The sequence below is a fragment of the Drosophila ficusphila genome, unplaced genomic scaffold (genome assembly GCF_018152265.1).
Source record: "Drosophila ficusphila isolate 14025-0441.05 unplaced genomic scaffold, ASM1815226v1 contig_414, whole genome shotgun sequence".
NCBI lineage: Eukaryota > Metazoa > Arthropoda > Insecta > Diptera > Drosophilidae > Drosophila > Drosophila ficusphila.
The window spans coordinates 6,513,304-6,531,862 of record NW_025064328.1 but is presented as its reverse complement, the minus strand read 5'-3'; the positions used below and the strand labels follow the sequence as shown (position 1 = coordinate 6,531,862).

Sequence of the window (18,559 nt, the reverse complement as noted above, 5' to 3'; positions counted from 1 at the left end):
GCTTTGTTGCCTACACTTCAATTTATCGGCGTCAGGCATTGCATCCTCATCATCGTCGTCCATGCGATGTGCATACAATCATCATCAATACGCCATCTGTGGGCCGAAACGTGCCAAACGATTCAGTTCGGTAAATGGCTTTGTGGCGTGTGTGCACTTTTCTGCTCATCATCATCATTTTAATGATGGCCATATGGTAATGCTGTTGATGTTTGTTTGGGTACTTTTTATGTTTGATCGGAGTGCTGCACTCGAACGCAAATATCTCTGCGGCAGGTGGCGCCACTTCAAAGTCAAATGCCTCATTATCAAGAGTCGTGTGTCAACTGCAAAAATATTTAATGAAATATCTTTTTGTTTTCGTCGAGTGGTCATTTGAGAAATTTCTGTAGTTGAGAGTAATTCGTTTGTAATTTAAATCCCTGTTTGTCAGCTGTGAAGTCAATGCTAACTATTGACATCAGTTCGAATTAATTTGAGATTTATATTTGCTTTGACTTCTCCCATCTATTTGCTCGTGCTGCGTAAATATGACTAAATATCTAATGTGTGTCTGGTTAAAGCAAATAATTTGACTGTTCAGTTCTTGCAGCTGCAGCTTATGAAATTTGAATCGTTATTAACTTGAGAAAAGCTGTAGAATTAAATTTGAATCAACACCGTAGCATATGGAAAGGCCTGGAAATAACTTAATCATCTAAGCCTTTGCCGTATCAATGGACTTCAACAATGTTTAATTAAACGATGTGTTATCTGTGCCAGTTATAATAAATGTAAGCCAATGTCTTAAGCCATTTTAAGTCGCTTTCGCCTTGCCCTTTACGAGCTTATCAAGTTGCAGTAATTGCATTTGTGCACTAATTAAACATCTGTTAAATAGAGAGAATTTAATGCGTATCTATATATAACCATCCACTCACACGAACACATCTATTGAGTTTGCACTGCTCTTTCGTTGCTCTTGCACATTACGCATACGCAACGTTGAACGAACTGAAGCCTTGTTCAATACGCGCTCCACGCTTCAGTCAATAATGTATTTAAAATGCCATTTGTGTAAATGGATTATGTAATCGATGCAACATTGTGGCAGTAGCAGCTAATGCAATATGCCCCTTTGTACGAGTATATGGTACATGCTACACATGCACAAGCATACGAGTATAGACATATTTGTGTTATTGCTGCCTAGCCTGACTTTGCCGATAATGCTGGCTTACAGCCTGAGTCCTGAACTCCTTGCCGTCGTAGTCGTCCTTGCATAAAAGCAAATTGATGCCCTAAGCCAAATATAAACACAATAAAACCAAACAAGCCGCAGCAACAATGAACCAGCACACACGCACACCGACAGAAAAAAACGTATTTACTCTACTTAAAATCAAACTATTATTATTACTTAGTTGTTTATTGTGATAGAAAGGTTGAAAATATAATAATAAAATATAATTTGATTATATCATGCTAGCTGAGCTTATAATACATTTTCTTTATATAAAAAATCCGAAATTAAAACAACAGAAAATCTTGAAGATTTGGTAAACTATTTCTCTTAGTGCAGACAAATGCCTGGAGGGAACGTGAGTTGGTGAAGAGAGTGCGGGATTGGTATCCTGTATCAGTTGGCCAAGCATAAGGCGAGAGCTAACTGCAAATTGTATGAGCTCGAATTTCGCCCGATACCACAGATTTTTCCATCTAGTCCCTTTCGGCTTGTATCTAAAACGTTGATAACATTCGCATTTCGGGTCTCAGGGCAGACACTCTTTTCGGCCAGATAACCCAGGCTCGAAGGATAACAAAAGCATTGCCTCCTGGAACAACTTTGACAAGCAATGGAAGTAGGCCAGATAACCGAACCCCGATTGATACGGATCGATAGTCGCTGACATGAGAAATCCAGCAGTGGACAATGGAAGTCAACTGATTTACAGATGACTTCGAAAAGTTGTCGTTGATGATGCAGTTTATTGCATAGAATCGTGCAGAAAAAGTCACAAAAATAGTCGTTCTTTATTGTAGCATTACGTTATGAAGGCATTTGATTTTTTGCTTTTCTTTAAAAATGAATTTAATTCTTAAACCCCATTTGCTTTTAAAAATATATATATTTTCGTACCCCGTTCATTTTCTGCTGCTGTTTTCCTTGCATAAACCAATTTGTTGATATTGATGGCGTTGTTGTTGTTGCTGCTGCTGCACTTAATATTATATTTACGTTTATTTTGCGAGGGTAAAAATGCATTTACCTGACGTCCGCCAGTTGAATTCCCTTCAACCCTTCGTCCTTTCCCTGATTTTTTTTTACTGGAGTCTCAGCAGTATCCCTGTGTCCTTGTTGTTTTTGCTGTTTTTGTTGTTGTTGTTGGTGCCCTGCACTGATTTAAAGCCAGGGGCCCTTCTGTTGTTCCGGTTTTTTTCTGGGTTTTATTTTTTGTCGATGCTCTGCTCCGGTTGCAGTTTTGCGACACCATTTTATGCTCGTAACACAAAAGATGGCGAAAAAGAAGAAGATGAAGAGGATGAGGATGAGGATGAAGAAGCTGGAGATATTGCGCATACGCCACGTTTGCTGCAGCTCAACGTCCATGGATTGTAAACTCATGTGAATGTGACTGGGCCATCACAAAAGCTTTGAAGTTGCATAGATAAGCTTCGGTTGGAGTAAATGCTGCATAACCCCTGGCGATTTCGCCGCGAAGGCGACAACTCGCCGAGTTTCGGTCTCCGCAGCGGGGAGAAAACATAAACTTATGTCATAAGCCATAGCCTCTTGGCAACGCACAAGGGTCCCGTTCCCTCTCCCGTTCCAGGCATTAACCCATGTAAGCCGAAGTGTGGCAGACAATGGCCGCGGGCCACACACAGATACCAGCTACCAGTAACCAGATAGCAGATACCAGATAGACCCACTCCATTTGGAACACTAAAAGAAAAAGCATAGCCCGCACACACATTTTAAGCTTATTTAATGCGCGCATAAATTATTCAGAGTGTTCGGACGGGGGGATGGAGGCCCCGGAAAAAAGCTTCGCGTCCTGTGCCGGGCATACTCAATTATTTTAGATTATGTTTGGATTAGTGGTCAGGAGCGGGACTCCACTGGGCTGCCCGGGCTGGTTCAATGGTCCCTGTGTCTGGTTATTGCACTTTATTGTCATTGGAGCCGCACTGGCGATGACAGCCCGCCGAATGGCTTTTGGGTCCGCCATTGCCCGCCAGTCCGGCTTCCCTTCCGTTTTTACTCCTTTTTTTTTTTTTTTTTTTTTTTTGGCTGTGGCCTGCAACCGGTCCCAATCAATATTTAATTGACCCATTTCAGGGCATTCTTCGCTATGAATGGGGTGTTTTTTCCCCGGTGAAAACCGTTTTATCAATTGCTGCGAATAAAGGGCTGCAGATTAAAGTTGAACCATAAGTCAATATGGTAAGTGTTGTATACTTATACACGTATTTTTTGCTGGTTCGTGGAGTAATTGTCGTGAATACTGGGGTGCTTAAAGCCATATGGAAAGCAAACTACAAAACGTATTTATTAACGATTAAATTCTAGGAATTTCTCTATCAGTTTTGCGTACCTTAAATTTGTAAAAAGCATAAGATTATTTTCTGAAACATTTCTTTGCTTTTTTATGTCTTATGGACTGAAATGTAACATTGGTGCTTCAAAGTTATCTTTCCTTTAAATTCTTAGTTGGTCCAGACCTTTTTCACCTCCAGAAACTCAGATACCCCAGGCCAGTGAGCCATTTAGGGCATAAATTAGATTAGAACAGACCATAGCCGGTTCGTAATGGGCGCTGAAAGCATTTTTTTAGCCGTTTCTGCCGGGCCATGTACAGTGGCGAAAAAAATAATAGCACCACTCCAATACATTTTTTTCTGGGTAAAATAAAATTGTTTTCAGTGCTTGTTTATTTCAACATAAAATTTTTTTGTAATCTTTAGTATTCTTTCTAACCAAAAAATGTGTTACCATGATTTAAAATTCTGCCTATATATTTATTTTTAAATATTTTATTAAAAAAGCCCAAAAAATGGCGAAAAAAATAATAGCACCACTACCACATTTATTAGCAAATACCCCATATTTTGCTGAATAGCCTTAATACAAAGAAAGTGGCAATAAGATTAGTCTATAATTTCAATATTTTGATCATAAAAAGTTTGACAATATCATTGAAATGGGGCGTGGAAAGCACTACACTGAGGAAAAACGTGATATCATCCAAAAGCTTATAAAGGATGGAAAATCGTACAGGGAAGTTGGTCGATTGGTCGGATGTTCACATAAAATGATTAAGAATGCTCTAAACTATAACGAAAAACCTGAAAATCCTTGAAACATAAGGACGAAAGCGATCTATGACCCCCCTTCATGTCAATCGATTGATTTGTCAGAGCAAGAAGGATCCTTTCAAATCTGCTACTGAGCTTTAAGTGGAGCCTAAAATAAATGCGACTTAGTAAACTGTGCTTGCATATCATAGGCAACATAATCTTAAAGCCTGCAGCCCACAAAAGGTACCACTATTAAATGCCAGAAATGTATCTAAGCGAATAAAATTAGCCAAGGATCATGCAAATTGGTCACCCAAACAGAGTAGGGGTATTTTATGGTCAGATGAGAGCGAGGTGGTTATGTTTGGTGGAAAAGGATCCAGATCGTATGTCAGACGTCCAAGGAACTCAGAAAACAAACCCCAGTACATCACAAAGGCCATAAAGACCATAAAGCATGGAGGGTGTTGTGTGCTGGTATGGGCCTGTTTTTCGTATTACGGAGTAGGCCCGATACATTGGATCAAAACCATCATGGATCGGCATGTATACGTAGATATCATGGAAACGAGTAAGCTACCTTTGGCAGAATATGAAATGCCGCTCGTGTGGGTCTTCCAAAAAGATAATGACCCAAAACATACCAGCAAAAAGGCAAATAAATAGTATGGGGACAACTCTGTGAACGTTATGGAGTGGCCTCCGCAGTCTCCAGACCTTAACCCACTAGAGAATCTGTGGTCGGACGTCAAGAAGGCAGTCGCTGCATCAAAAGCAACATTCATTGGATCCCTTTGGGAAGTAATTAAGGAGTCCTGGACTCAATTCCCATAAATCGATGCCAGGACATAGTTGACTCCATGCAAAGATGCTGCGCAGCTGTTATTTCCAATAAAGGATACATCACAAAGTATTAAATGAAGAATATAACATAGATTTAATAGTTCAATACTAATATCTCATGATTTTTGGTAGTTCCTGTAATTTTAAAACCATTTTTAAAAAGTGGTGCTATTATTTTTTTCGTTAAGTTTTATGAGTTTTGATAAAACTTCTTGAATTATTGAAAAACTAAAACAAACATCAACATTTGTTTTTCATTTATTGTTTCTTGGTTGCGATTCGATTCCAAAAAGGTATTGCACGTTCTGATAAAGCTAAAAATATAGGTAGGGTGACTATCCAAACATTGCTCGAGTAGGTGGTGCTATTATTTTTTTCGCAGCTGTACTTAATTTATATTAATGTGGTCGCCATCTCTCTCTCTGTCTCTGCGCTTTGTACATCTGCCAACCAGTCCTAAATTAATTTACACGACGCACGACAAAAAGCGAGTATTTGCAGAATCCCTGATGCCCCATAAAATGCCCTTCCCTTGCCACATTTTTCGTGCCTTCAATACACTTGCATCGCCATTGATGATGGGCTGTTTCGGCTGCCACGGCTGTCATATTCAATCAAACTTGTTATGGAAATAAATTGACAAACAAATTGTTGTATCAATTTATTCGTATCATTAGCGTGTCCCACGGCGGCAAATTGGTTTTCAATTTGATTATCAAATGAATTGATGGATTGAAAGATTTTGGCTTATTGCTGTGAATAATCCATTCTTTGTGGAATTATTTGAAGTGGGGTTCTGGAATTCACTTTGTAATGTTAAATCAGTAAAGCATAGATAAATACCTGACAGAATCAATTTAATATTTCTATAGCAATATTTTAAACATCTTGGTAATTAAATTACCGCTCTTATAAAGTTGATTTATTTCAATTTTGCCATAATAAATACATTTGGTTGGGCTGGACACTTACATTTATATAAAGGAAAACGAAATTTAAGCAAATAAATCTACTCCGACAGAAGTGACCCATTTTTTCCGGGGCTTTTGCGATGGTGTTTTGTGATTTTCCCTGCCCATTGATACGCACACATTTTGTTTCATTTCGATTCTGGAGCCGTAACCTCAGAATTCGCCGGCGGCCACGACACGCTGATTAAATCAAATAACTTATGGCTTAGCTGCCGCTTTTCCCTTGTCCTCCTTTCGTCCTTGGAATCCAGAAGCAAAGGCAGACGTTCCTTGCCTTCTGCAAGGAGTAAGGATACTCCCAGTTGTCGGACAACGGAAATCAGCGCTGCCCAATCTGCTGTGTTGCCGGGTTTGGTTTGGTTTGGCTTGGTTTAGTTTTTTGGCCGACTATATAGTTCGGTGGTGCAAAGAGGTGAAGTGGGGCAGCCGCCGTGGCTCATTGTGTATGAAATTTGCTCAACTGCAAGCCAAGCAGAAGGAAATTGCACATACACACAACCGAAACAGCCTTATCCTGCTCACTGGATTCTATTCCTTTTTTCACCAGAAGCTTCTCCTTTTCTGCTCGACTGCTGATGCGAAAGCTTCTTTGAATCACTTAAAAAAAAATTCTAAATTTCAAAGTTAATAATATTTGTTATTAATTTAATTGTCACAAATTAATTTAATTTTTTTTTTTTAGATATCTGCAAGAAATTTTACTACAATTTTATTATTACTTTATGAGTATTGAGTGTTTGTCTTAGTTTTTTTTTAAGTGCAGAGCTCCTGCTGCCATTTTGCTTAGCCATACACTCGAAAACGTTTACTGTCCGTGGCCGAGTGTGTTTGTGTGGGTGCTGCCCTGTTTGTGATTGTGCGTGTATTGTGTGTGTGTGAGGGTGAGTGTGGGGGTTTCATTGTTAGTGTCGCTGTCGCAATGTTCATCTTTTGTTTCAATTGCTGCCCGACTGACGGTCAGCTCAGATTTCTGGCCGTATCTAAGCGGAATCATCCCATCGTCCTCTTCTTGCTTGCGGTTGCTTTATTGCAATTGATTTTGACGCCGCTGTTTATGCCAACTGAAGAACAATCGGAGCAGTTTAATCCAACTGCCACTGCCACATTCGATTTTGTGTTTGTGTAAGCATTTCCCGATTGCGATTGCGATGTAAGGCAACAAACCCAAGCGATTCAATAAAATCGAAGCTTAGGTGAAGCGATGGGAAAGCGGCTGTTATAGTCGGACATAAAGTATGGTTGTCTTTTATGTAATAAAGATTTTTTCAGCTATCTATTACAAAACAAAACTAAAAGAAAAATGAAATATAATTAAGGTGTCTTAGGATGACCTGGGCAATATCAGGATGACACAACAGTCAGCTAAAGTAATTATGGGTGGTTAAAAACTTGTTATATATTGTTACTTTATTATTATTACTTTATCTTCAAAATGCTATAACCATGTTTTTAGTAAAATACTCGTATTTACCTGAAATTTTCCCCCACAAAAGTTAGCTTTCAATTCCTTAAAGTCCTTTTCCAATATAAACACCATTTTCCTTGATTTTTGCAGCTACGTGCACGGCATTGGCTCGGAGACACGCAACTCGCTCTTCCACTTGCACAACGGACGCGACATGGTCCTGGTCACCACCTGTCGCCACGGGAAGAGTTGGCGGGAGCTGCAAGATAATCGCTGCGACGAGGACAACCGCGAGTACGACAGGTAAGCAGAGACAGAGATGGTAAACAACTCCCCCTGAAACCCCCAATTCCCCGTTCAATGAAGCCCCCGATGACGATGATTGTCGCCGGCGAAGTGGCCAGAAATTGTTTCTAGCTGTCATTGGGTCCGCAAGTAATTTGTTTAGCCTCCGCCATGGTGCTAATAGCTGCCACGCCCCATCCTTTTTGGCCATTAACCGGAGACTCGGCCCCGCCCACTTTACCCTGCTAGATACTTCGGTATGTATCTTTCGGATGTGCGTGGTGATTAATGTGCTGAAATCCGACTTGACAAGCTCATTTAAATGGCACGACACTTGGGCCAAAGGCATTTGCAATGCCAATGGATTTCGTTTAGCGACGGAGTCGAAAAATTCAAGGATGAGCACACAGGACGGTGACTTTTCAATCATGGTCAGATGATTTAAAAAGTTTCGCCGCCCCAAACTCGGCTCCAAATTAATGGTGCAAATGAAGTTATAGAAAAGGCTGTCGGGGATGAACTCATCACTCTGATGTCTATTGTTGAAGTGGAAATAAATGTCGAAATGGGACAAAGTCAATCACATAAATTTATACTTTATCTTCTTTTGTATTCTGTTTCAATATGGAAATATTTATGTAGAAACTGAAATTTTTGGTGTATAAATTTTGATTTCAAGTTGAAGAACCGTCATTGAGAAAATGAAAAATATATATCTAAAATTGGAGGACTGTGATGAGTAGCACTAGGTACTTGGTAATAAAAACTGGTAAACCATTAGTTCCTCCTGATTCTTCATATTCACACGGACACGTTTGTCTGGCAGTAAAACATATCTCCTTTTCGTCATAGTCCCTTTGCACCAGTTGGCAACCAAGTTCGGGCGACCAAACGATCACATACTTGAAATTGTTATCTAAAATTCATTGGAAGCTAATTGGGGGATCGCAAAAAATAAAATTCCATTCATACTCTCTATGCAGTGAATTTCCAATCGCTTCGGAATGCAAACGTTTAAATCCTTATTACTCGGAGGATTCCGATTGAGGCCAAAGTGATCCTCATAATAATCCCAATATTTAGCTTGATTCGTTTGATTGAAGCATTCAAAGCCGGTTTTGGTAATATGGCATCTTTCCTTGTTTTCATCCGTGCAATCAATACAAATTGTGTTATTAAAGGTTGAACTGTACGCGGATAACAGACTCAACAGGAGTATAAAAAGTACATATATAAATTTAATCATTATATAATTTGTACATTTTAAATTTAAAAACAAATGCCAAATGGTAAGGAAAATTTAACTGTTTTGGCTACCATCTCAAGGAATACTTGGATTTTAAAATCATATTTTTTAACAAGGCTTCAAATGAATATGTAAAACTAAAACTCAACGCAGCCCTTTTGCCTCTTACTTTTAATTGAGAGTAATTTTTCAGATTTTATGTGCCACTTTCGGTGGCAAGCCTTCCCCTTTTTTCCGTCTGCTGTCTGTCTCCTTTTTTCCGCTAGTAATTTGACATGACTTATGCGACAAATCTGCTTTGGCGTCAAGCGTCAGCGATTTATGCCCCCCACTTTTTGCGACTTTGGCCCCCCGCCCATCTTTGCCCCTCAACTCCCTGCACTGTTCTACATAATCAAGCAAATTGCTTTTCCACTCACATCATTTTTTATCAAGGGGTCTTCGCTGTCTGGAAACTTCGTTAATGCACCTGTCAGATATATCTTTCGCCATCTTCCTTCCTCTCCCTCCCATCCTTCTTCTACATGTGCTCGCTCTAACTGAATATATATATATATGTATGTATTTTGAGAAAATTGCATAATACCCCTGAATAGCATCAACGATTTTTTGCACACAATCTCTAAAAGCTCATGAATGCGGGTGGGCGCCAAAGTTCTTTGAGTGAGTGGAGCTCCTGTATTTTTGATGAGTTTTCCTCGGCATTAATATGCAAAATGCGCATTGTTGTTGCTGCCCCTGTTAATATACATAGTGATGAGGGTAGAGGGGTATCGCGGGTGGCAAATCCCAAGCAAATCTGTAGCCAAAAACCGAAATCCATTCAATTTGACAATGACTTAGTAAAGTTTTCTCGTTTTCTATGAAGGCAATGGAAAGCGAGAGTTGGGGATAAAATGGTCAGCCAAGTATCAAATTGAAGTCATTAGGGAAAGTATGAATTTGAGGGTCAATTTCTAGGAATATTTATATAGACGAGTATTGATGAAATTAAATATACATTAAAGTAATAAACTGTTTATAATTCCAGAAGCTCGCTTTCCTTAAATATCTTTTACTACAAAACTTAGGCCACAAAGTCATGTTTAATTTATCCAACTCCCCAATCATGTGCACATAAATATATAATATATAAGTAAACAGCCGTATTCCCTTACGCAAAATCCATTAAAAAGTTTTGTTATTACTTCAACGCTCCCTTTGCCACAGCCTGCTTTTGGAAAAAAAAAAACTTTTCCAACTGCATTCAAAAACCTTGAGCTGCTTTTAATGAAATTTTTTTGTTGCCGCCGCTGTCGTTTTGCGGACTTTTTTTAAATTTTTTGGCTGCTCCTTTGTTGCTGTTGTAATGAGCCTAAGGCGTCAATGGCTTCTGCCGCCGATGACGATGTCATGCACCATATGCAACACCGCTGCGGGAAATCGAGGACGTAGGCTGATGAGCCGCCGCCGATGATGATGATAATGCTGATGATGATGGGTAAAAACAAGCCAAACGTCGCCAGTTCTACTTTATTTTTTTTTTTACTTTGCTGTTTCTGATACGAGGTCAACGATTTTATCCAGTTTTGGCTTCTTTTTCGGCTTTGCGGTCGCCACTACTTAGCGGACTTTCTGGGTTACAGAGAAAAATAGAAGTGAGGAGTTTCGTTATTTATTTATTTGTTTATTTTGTTTAGTAGTTTCTTAGTTTTTTATAGCATATTTTTCATAATTAGAATTTCATCAATTCTCCCTTCACTTAATGAAATTGTTCTTAGTGTACAACTATGCGGTTTTGCTTGTTTGTTAGACTTTTGCTTATTTTTGAAGTCAGCCAAAAGTAGCAACTGTGGCAAATAATGAGACGCCATGTAAATGTCCTTGGGAGCAAAACTTGTTCCTCATTTTCTTTTTCGCTGTGTGTGTTACTTTGTGTGTGTCTGAGTTTCGTATTTTTTTTGCCGCTAACAGCAGACGCGACGAAATTACGTATACGCCACGTTGCTGGCAGGCCACGCCAACTGTTGCAGCCACACGTAACTACAGCCACCCCAGTGCCTCAAGGTTTTCCCGCGGCAACTTTGAACTTTTTGTGGGCCTTTAATTTGAGCTCAACAATTTATAACTTTTTTTTCTGACTGTTCATTTTTCAATACGCAATTTTCGAAACTTATTTGCGGGTGTGTTAATGTGCGTAGTTTTGTGTGTGAGTGTGCAGTTTTGCCAGGAAGCTTTTCCGCAGTTCAAGGTCTCTGGGGGAACTCGATTGCGGTTTTGGCATCGCCAAAATATTTTTATTTACAAATGCGCGATGAGCGAGGATAAAAATGTGAAAAGTGTGCACTAGGAAATGTATGTAAAATAGATTTTAATATATTGCGTGGTTTGAATTTATTTTTGACGAGCACTTGTTAAGTTCTCAAGGTAAACTTGCGTTTCCATAAATATGAAGCATTAAAAACATTCGCTCTGAACTCATCGAACATGCAAACTAATTTAAACATACGTAAACGAAGTATCAGAACTCATTAAAGAACCCCAATTCCTGCTATTTGGCCCCCTCTCATATTCCCCTTGGATCCGGCTTTATGCATTTTTCATAATGTAATTTCCCAAGTAATAAATTTTCATGCCAGCATCATCATTATCAACAACATGCAGGACGAAAGGAGGGCGAGCGAAAAGTTCGGTTCGGTGCAAGGTGCAGATGCCGTTGCACCTGTTCGAAGAAAATTCCCTTCCCTTCCCTTCTTTTCTCTTCCCTTTCCCTCCGAATTGCCACTTTCCACGTTAATCTCAGATTTCCACATAAATCACTTTAAAAGGCGACACACTTGCAGGCGCAGGAGCAAAAGGAGCAGGAACAGCAGAAGAAACAGAAGGCGGCGGCTCCTGAGGAAGAGCAAGTAACCAGGGAAGGCTGCTCAGTCCTGCAATGGCAATTTCTTTGAGTACTTTCTTCTATTTCCCCTTTGCTATTATATCGCTGTGTGCGTTGCTGCCACTTGCCACTGTGTATGTGTGTGTGTGTGTGTGTGTGAGTTGCCCCAAAAAACGTGCCAAGTAATTGCCGGCCATTGCTGTAATGTCCTGGGCATAAGGACCTGCCACGAGCCCAGAAAATAATAACCAGATTTTGGCTCTGAGGTACTTTTAATTTCAAAGACGACGTACCGTTGATACACGAAAATATTCAATGAATTTTAAATTCATTTCTTTAAGATTTCGTGGGCAATGTTATACGTTTTCTGAGCTTAGGAATTGAAAAAGATTTCCCTTACAAACTGAACACGAAAAGCAATCCAATGCTCACTTCTTAAACTATAACATTTATGCTACCGCCCTTTTCTAGTGCGACTATAACAATGCTTTCGAGTTTCTGTAATAATCGTAAATGCATTTGTTTTTTATGTTTTTTTGGCCGACACCCTCGGAATACAGAAAGCAGAGGGAAAACCTTTTCCTTTGCACAACTCGCACACGCATTTTGTGTGAGCTGCATTCGCAATTGCACGGCGTCTTCATGCGGTTATGCTTCTGCAGCTTTCATTATGAGCCATTATCACAAGCTGGCGACAAGCGACTGCCGCGATGGTCACAAAGAAAGCTGGGGAAATGGCCAGAAGAATGGCCAAGGGAGCGGGGGCAGAAGGGAAAAGGGGAGGGGAAAAGGCGGTAGGGACAACAGGGACGTTGGCGGTCTCTCGACAGCGCTTGACGCGAGCTTTGCACTTGTAACTAATGCGCCATGTTTAATGTTTCGCTGCCGTTTCCACTTATTTTTATGCTCATGATGCCGCTGCTCTGCAGAGAGAAAAAATAAATATCTAAAAAAAAAAATTATTTTCCTTTTCTTAAATCCAAAATATTATACAAAAATTCTCCAATAAAAAAATGTACGAAACTAAATATTAACCTTGTCAATAAGATGCACAAATGTTTGCCTATTGACTTGAGATAAAGCTGTATAAATCTCTAAAAAAATCTTTTCAATTTCCAATAAACTTTATGTTTAATATTGTTTTAAAATTGTAAACGCAAACAATTTTTTTTAAATTTTTTCTCTGCACGCATTTTTTGTTTGCTCTTCCTCCGCTTCTCCTTATCATCTTTTTGCCATGGCTTCTACTGCTTTCTGGCCAAACAATGGCAACTTTTACAGCTGCGTTTTTCGCCCTCTTGTTCATTTTTTTTTTCCTGCGTGTGGGTGGCTGCCTTTTTCTATCTGGTCTTTCTGTTTGATTTTTTTTCTGGGCTGCACTTTGTTCTTTGCTTTCTGTCTTTGTGTTTGGGGACTTGCAGCGCATTCGAAATGCTTTCCAAATTGTCTTTATTCCAAATGCTGTTTTTGAAAAATTTAATTTACATTGAAATTCATGGCAATCCCTCTCCATCCTTCGGGAAACTTTTCGCCAACTTGAGTTCTGGCCTGACATTTTGCCCACCACTTTTTGCTCATTTATAGTTTTAATATTTTTTTGAGAGCTCATTTTTGCTGTTCTTAGGATCTTTTTAATTAATTTTGCATTTCGCTGCAGCTGACAGGCAATTCAAGCCATGGGCAAAATGTTTCGTATAGTTTACTTTCAGCAATTAACTAATCGTTGCGTATACGCCACCGAGTCCAAATTACAAGAGTTCCGGGGAAAAAGCACAAATGACAGGGCAGAATTTGAAGCACAAAAGAACGATACTCGACAGGGGGAAAAATTGAAAAGAACTCGTGCAGCGATATGCGGAAAACTACAAAAGGTGGATTACATTCCCGAAGTAGGGAAAACCAAAGGTGGATGCTCTACCTGTCAAAGGCAAAGCCCAAATGATGAGACTAAATGGGAAATCACAACCTCATTCCGTTCCCCCCGGCAGTCAGTTTGTCAGTCAGTCACTCAATCAGCCCTAGAACCAGAATTCCCCGAACAACAAACAGCTCCGGGAAAAAAAAATCCACAAAGCCCAGGAAAATGGAACCACCGGCGGCAGGAGGGCAACCTTTGACAGCTGGAAACCACTTAAATTATATGCCCGCTGCGAGCCTAGTGGGTTTCCACCCACTGCCACCCACTGCCAGTTGCTTATGTTAATTTTCTGCTGGCCTGGGCTCAAGCAATTGACATGAACTGAAGTGACTTACTTTGTGGCTTTGCTCCATGCCCCATGCTAAAATCCATCCTCCATCCTCCCCGAAATCTCCTCTCGTCTAAAAGAGCTGGCAACAGGTGGGGAATTCAAACGATTTACCTCTGACTAAGTAATTGCCGGGCATGTGCTGAAATTCTTATTGAGAAAAGTTTTCCGAGGCTTCGAAACAAACAATATAAAAGTGACTTGTTGCTTTCCTAGAAAGGTTCATAAATTTGCAAAGATTTTCTTCATTGGAGAAGCAAAGCAATTACGATTGAAAAACTTTTTAACAAGAGAAAACAAATTATACATAAAACCTGTATTAAATTTGAAAAAATCCTTGATGTCGCCAGACATAAAATTAAAGAATTCATTAAAAAAGGAAAAAACTTTGATTAAGTTCATTACACTCCATCATTAAATTTTATTTTTAGGCTGCTTAACCACATAGGATTTAAATATAAATAAAAGAAGAACCAAGCTATCTTCGGTAATGTAAATTATATACTCTTTTAGTCATCATAAATGAAAATGGGCGCACAAAGTGTCGTTTCGGTTCACCTTTTTGGCAAGCCATCAGAAACTTGAAAAAATCTGACATGAACAGGGGTCAAAATTTTGACCATCGGAAAATGAAAAATTTTGAATGAAGTTATATCAAGGATGTGATTACAAACGTTTAGAGGTATGCCACTTTGAAATCGGATTAAAATTGACAAAGTTATGGGTTGCGTATACGCCACCATATATATTTTACGGATCTGAGATTTCTCATTCACTGCGTTGCAAAATTCAAACTGAAATTATAATACCCTATGCATTGAAATGCTGCAAAAGTTTTTATTTAAACTAGCTATTAATTTAAAATTTAATGTGGGTAATTACTGCCGCACAGTTAGCCTTGAATATACAGAGATATACAACATAAAAAGTTTTCAAGGCTTAGAAAAGAAGGCAGGAAAAGAAAATTCACAACTTGTTGCCTAAGTAATAAAACACGCAAGTTGTGAACTCCTTAAGAGAAAGTTAAAAAAGGGATAATTCTTAAAATAAAGCACTCAAGTGGTAAGCAAAGAGATAAACTTTTGCTAAGAGTTTTCCCTCGGCCAATATCAAGGAAATCCAGTCAGAAAAACCTCAGTTAGGAGCACTTCAAAAATGCAAATGAGGAAAAATCAAAAGCCATATTAATTGCTGCTGCATTTTGCCAGTTAATTCCGAAACATCTGTCTAATGCCTAATGAAGTGGCCGAGCTTTTCGCATTTGCAGCTTAACTAGGCAGACGGCCAGTGGCAGGAACATCTCTGTTTTCGAAACAGAAGCGGTGGCAGGAAGTTTTGACAACAAACGCGTGTAAATAGTAAAAGTTTGGCTCGCATGAAGTTGCCGGGGTGCCCGGAACTGGGGAGTCCTAAACACCCCAACAACCCAACCGAACTTAACTGAACCGAACAGAACTGTTCGCCCAACTTGGCTGAAAGCTAAAAATCATTTAATTAAAGTTGGGCGGGAGGACGAGTTCACAGGGCAAACTAAGCTGCTGTCTAAACAGCAACAGCAACAACAACAACAACAACGTTGCATGTTGGCGGCTCTTAATTGCTTAAACAAGTAGCTAACAAGCGAACATGAAATGGGGAAAAGGGGTTCGGGGATCAGGGGAAGGATACTACACATAAGCCAGTGCAGTGACCTGCATAAGGAGCTGCAAATGTTCCGACATATGTATCCGAATGTATAGCCGAGTTTGTATGCATAATGTTGTCTAATTAGTTGGCCCAAAAAAAGCACCGACCCTCTCAACGCGGAAGTGCAAAAAAGAAGTTGCTTACATAAATTAAGTGCAATAAAAAAGGCTGGCGGTCCCTTTTTATTCCCTCAGAGCAGGCAAATTCAGGCAAATGACCCATTCAACACAAATAGCTTTAAGAACATAAACTGAACAATCGCAATGCAAGATTATTTTCTGCTCGAAATGGCTTTGTATATTTCCTTTGCTATTTTTGGAATACGATTTAATGGGAGCTCAAGGGGAAATTTTATAATAAAAGTTTATTTGGACTTATTTAATCATTTGGTTTTTAATATACATTTTCTCTTACAAGTAGGTAAATATATTTAATTTGTATCATCACTAAATGCGCATTGCATAATTTTATGAACTTAATCATCCTTTTTGGCTCCTTTTCCCTTCCGTTTTGCCATTTTCAAGTCATGCCTATGCATTTGGCAGTGTAATTTTTCAACTCTCGCCAAAATGTCAGAAGCAAGCCAACATGCAATTTATGTTGTTTGCTCAAGATTATTCATACCGAAGTCTAGGACTTTTGCAGGCCACATCTCCCTTTCCTTTTCTAGACCATCTAACGCTATCTCTTTCTCTTACTCTTCCTCCTTCTCCTTCTCTCTTTAGCTTTCGGTGCGTTGTCAATGTCCAAAAAGCTGCGCATGCAGTTTCCTAATAAATTTTTTTGCTGATTTTGCTTTTAAAACGCGAATGTGCCGAGCTCAAATTGCTGACCATTTAGGGGAGTTTCATGGAGAGAGAACGGAATTTGCAGGAGGGAATGCGATAAAGGGGGCTGGCAGGATGATAGGGACGGCTGTGGGTGATTGTGTGTGTGTGTGTGTGTCTGTGTGTAATGCCTGGAGGGCAGAACATGACCAACTACATGTAATTTTACGCGCAACTTAACTTGTAAACTGCCAGCGCACCAATGCCGCTGCCCAACCTCAAAAGCACCTCCTAATTCCCGCCCTTCTAAAAACCACCAGCCCCTGCGGACAATACACATCCACACCCACACACACTCACCCACACACAAACGCTCACCCACACCTGAATCAATGTTTGGCGTACATGGCGTATACGTATTACACCCGTTTGATGCATTCCGTGGCTTTGATTTTGGAATTAAAGATTAAAGTGGCCGCACGAAACGCGTACTGCGGTCTCAGCTCGGTAGTGTTCCTCCTTTTCTCCCCCGACCTTCACTTTTCATCGCTTTGCGTAGTCGGATAACGCGGCGTATGAGTAATGTGAGCAAATGCTAAGCATACGCCCTGTTGAGCATTAAGCTGGAATTACTGGTATTTCGCCAAATATCAAAGAGCAAAGAAGAACGGGTTGAGTGAAACATATTCAATTTCCAAGCAACAAAAGAGACTTCCTTGTAATTTTAAGAAAATCTGGGTGAAACTCATCCCCTAGCCCAAAAGATAATTACACTAATTTAAATCAAAGGAATTGGATTCTTAGAAAACCCGAAGCTGGACTCTAATTGGAAAATCAATTTGAATTACTTTTAAGTTTGCTACAATTGAAGTGAATGCTTCAGCTATACTTTATTTCCTTATACACTATCACCATCCACCCATTATCACATTGTAATGCCGATAAGTTCTTAACGGCTGTCTGCATCTCCTTGGGGTCGCATTTTCGTCGCTCGGCGCCTTTGTTCGATTAATTGCTCCAGAATCCCATTATGCAATGCCATGGCCCTTACTAATTTACATGTCCTGCCCGCTCTCTCTCTCTCTTTCTTTCTCACTCACTCACTCATTTCCTATCCCTTTTGCACCTTCGTTGCAGGTACGACTACGAGACCTTACTGCAAAATTCCACTTTCTGCTTGGTGCCGCGCGGACGTCGTTTGGGTTCCTTTAGGTAAGCACAAACAAAAACCCACAGAAAAAACGGGCAAGAGTAATAAAAAAATGGGTGGAAACATAAAAAACAATTTTCATTTTACATTTCACAATGGCACTTTTTCATCGGCGTTTTTTACTTTTCTTTTTTGGGTGTTCGACCCTTTCTTTTTTTTTTTTTTTTTTTTTTACATTTTTTTGCAGATTCCTCGAAGCCTTGCAGGCTGGTTGCATTCCCGTACTATTGTCCAATGCCTGGGTGTTGCCATTTGAATCGAAAATCGATTGGAAGCAGGCCGCCATTTGGGCCGATGAGCGCCTCCTGCTGCAGGTGAGCTGGGTCCTACATATTTATTGATATCTATATAGTTGGGATATGGCCTCCGTATGAAATATTGAAAGCCCAGCGTTCTCTGCCATTTCGTGTGCCACTTTTTGGAGTCGTTTAGCCAGAGCGATTTCATTTGGGTCCTTGTCTAAAAAAGTAAAAAAAAAAAGTAAAGTTTTCATTGTTTTTGTGCGCAGGATGGTTTGGTTTGGTTCGTTGGCTGGTTGGTTTGTTGGTTGGTTGGCTGGTGTAACACTTATAAACACAACCAAGAGAGCTGTCACTTTACGGCGTCGCAAATATTTGTTGCACTTTTTATTGGCTTCTGTGAGTGTCTGGTCGTTTGCCATTGATGAATATTCTGTCAAGGGTTTCAAGATTTGTGCACCTGCTAGTCGCTGCTTAGAGGTCCTTGCATGTCCTTGGCCTGCAACAGATTCGAACA

At 39.8% G+C, this 18,559-nt stretch overlaps 2 protein-coding genes across 3 annotated transcripts in view; one reads left to right on the top strand and one right to left on the bottom strand.

Annotated features, from left to right (window-relative positions):
• Positions 1 to 18,559, top strand: part of LOC108086682 (exostosin-1) — a 65,795-nt gene that overhangs the window by 23,702 nt on the left and 23,534 nt on the right. The window contains exons 2-4 of the mRNA XM_017183675.1: positions 7,651 to 7,803; positions 17,731 to 17,805; positions 17,991 to 18,117. Coding sequence (XP_017039164.1) covers positions 7,651 to 7,803; positions 17,731 to 17,805; positions 17,991 to 18,117 — 355 coding nt within the window. The remainder of the gene's footprint in view (positions 1 to 7,650; positions 7,804 to 17,730; positions 17,806 to 17,990; positions 18,118 to 18,559) is intronic.
• LOC108086686 lies at positions 8,362 to 9,103 on the bottom strand. Of its 2 annotated transcripts, XM_017183680.1 has the most exons (3): positions 8,758 to 9,103; positions 8,561 to 8,701; positions 8,362 to 8,501 (listed from the first exon to the last, which is right to left on the bottom strand). In XM_017183680.1, exons 1-3 carry the CDS (start codon positions 9,029 to 9,031, stop codon positions 8,476 to 8,478), a joined length of 441 nt encoding a protein of 146 aa, XP_017039169.1. In that variant the 5' UTR covers positions 9,032 to 9,103; the 3' UTR covers positions 8,362 to 8,475. The 2 variants fall into 2 exon arrangements, with proteins under 2 accessions (XP_017039169.1, XP_017039168.1); XM_017183679.2 differs by having other exon boundaries at positions 8,362 to 8,701.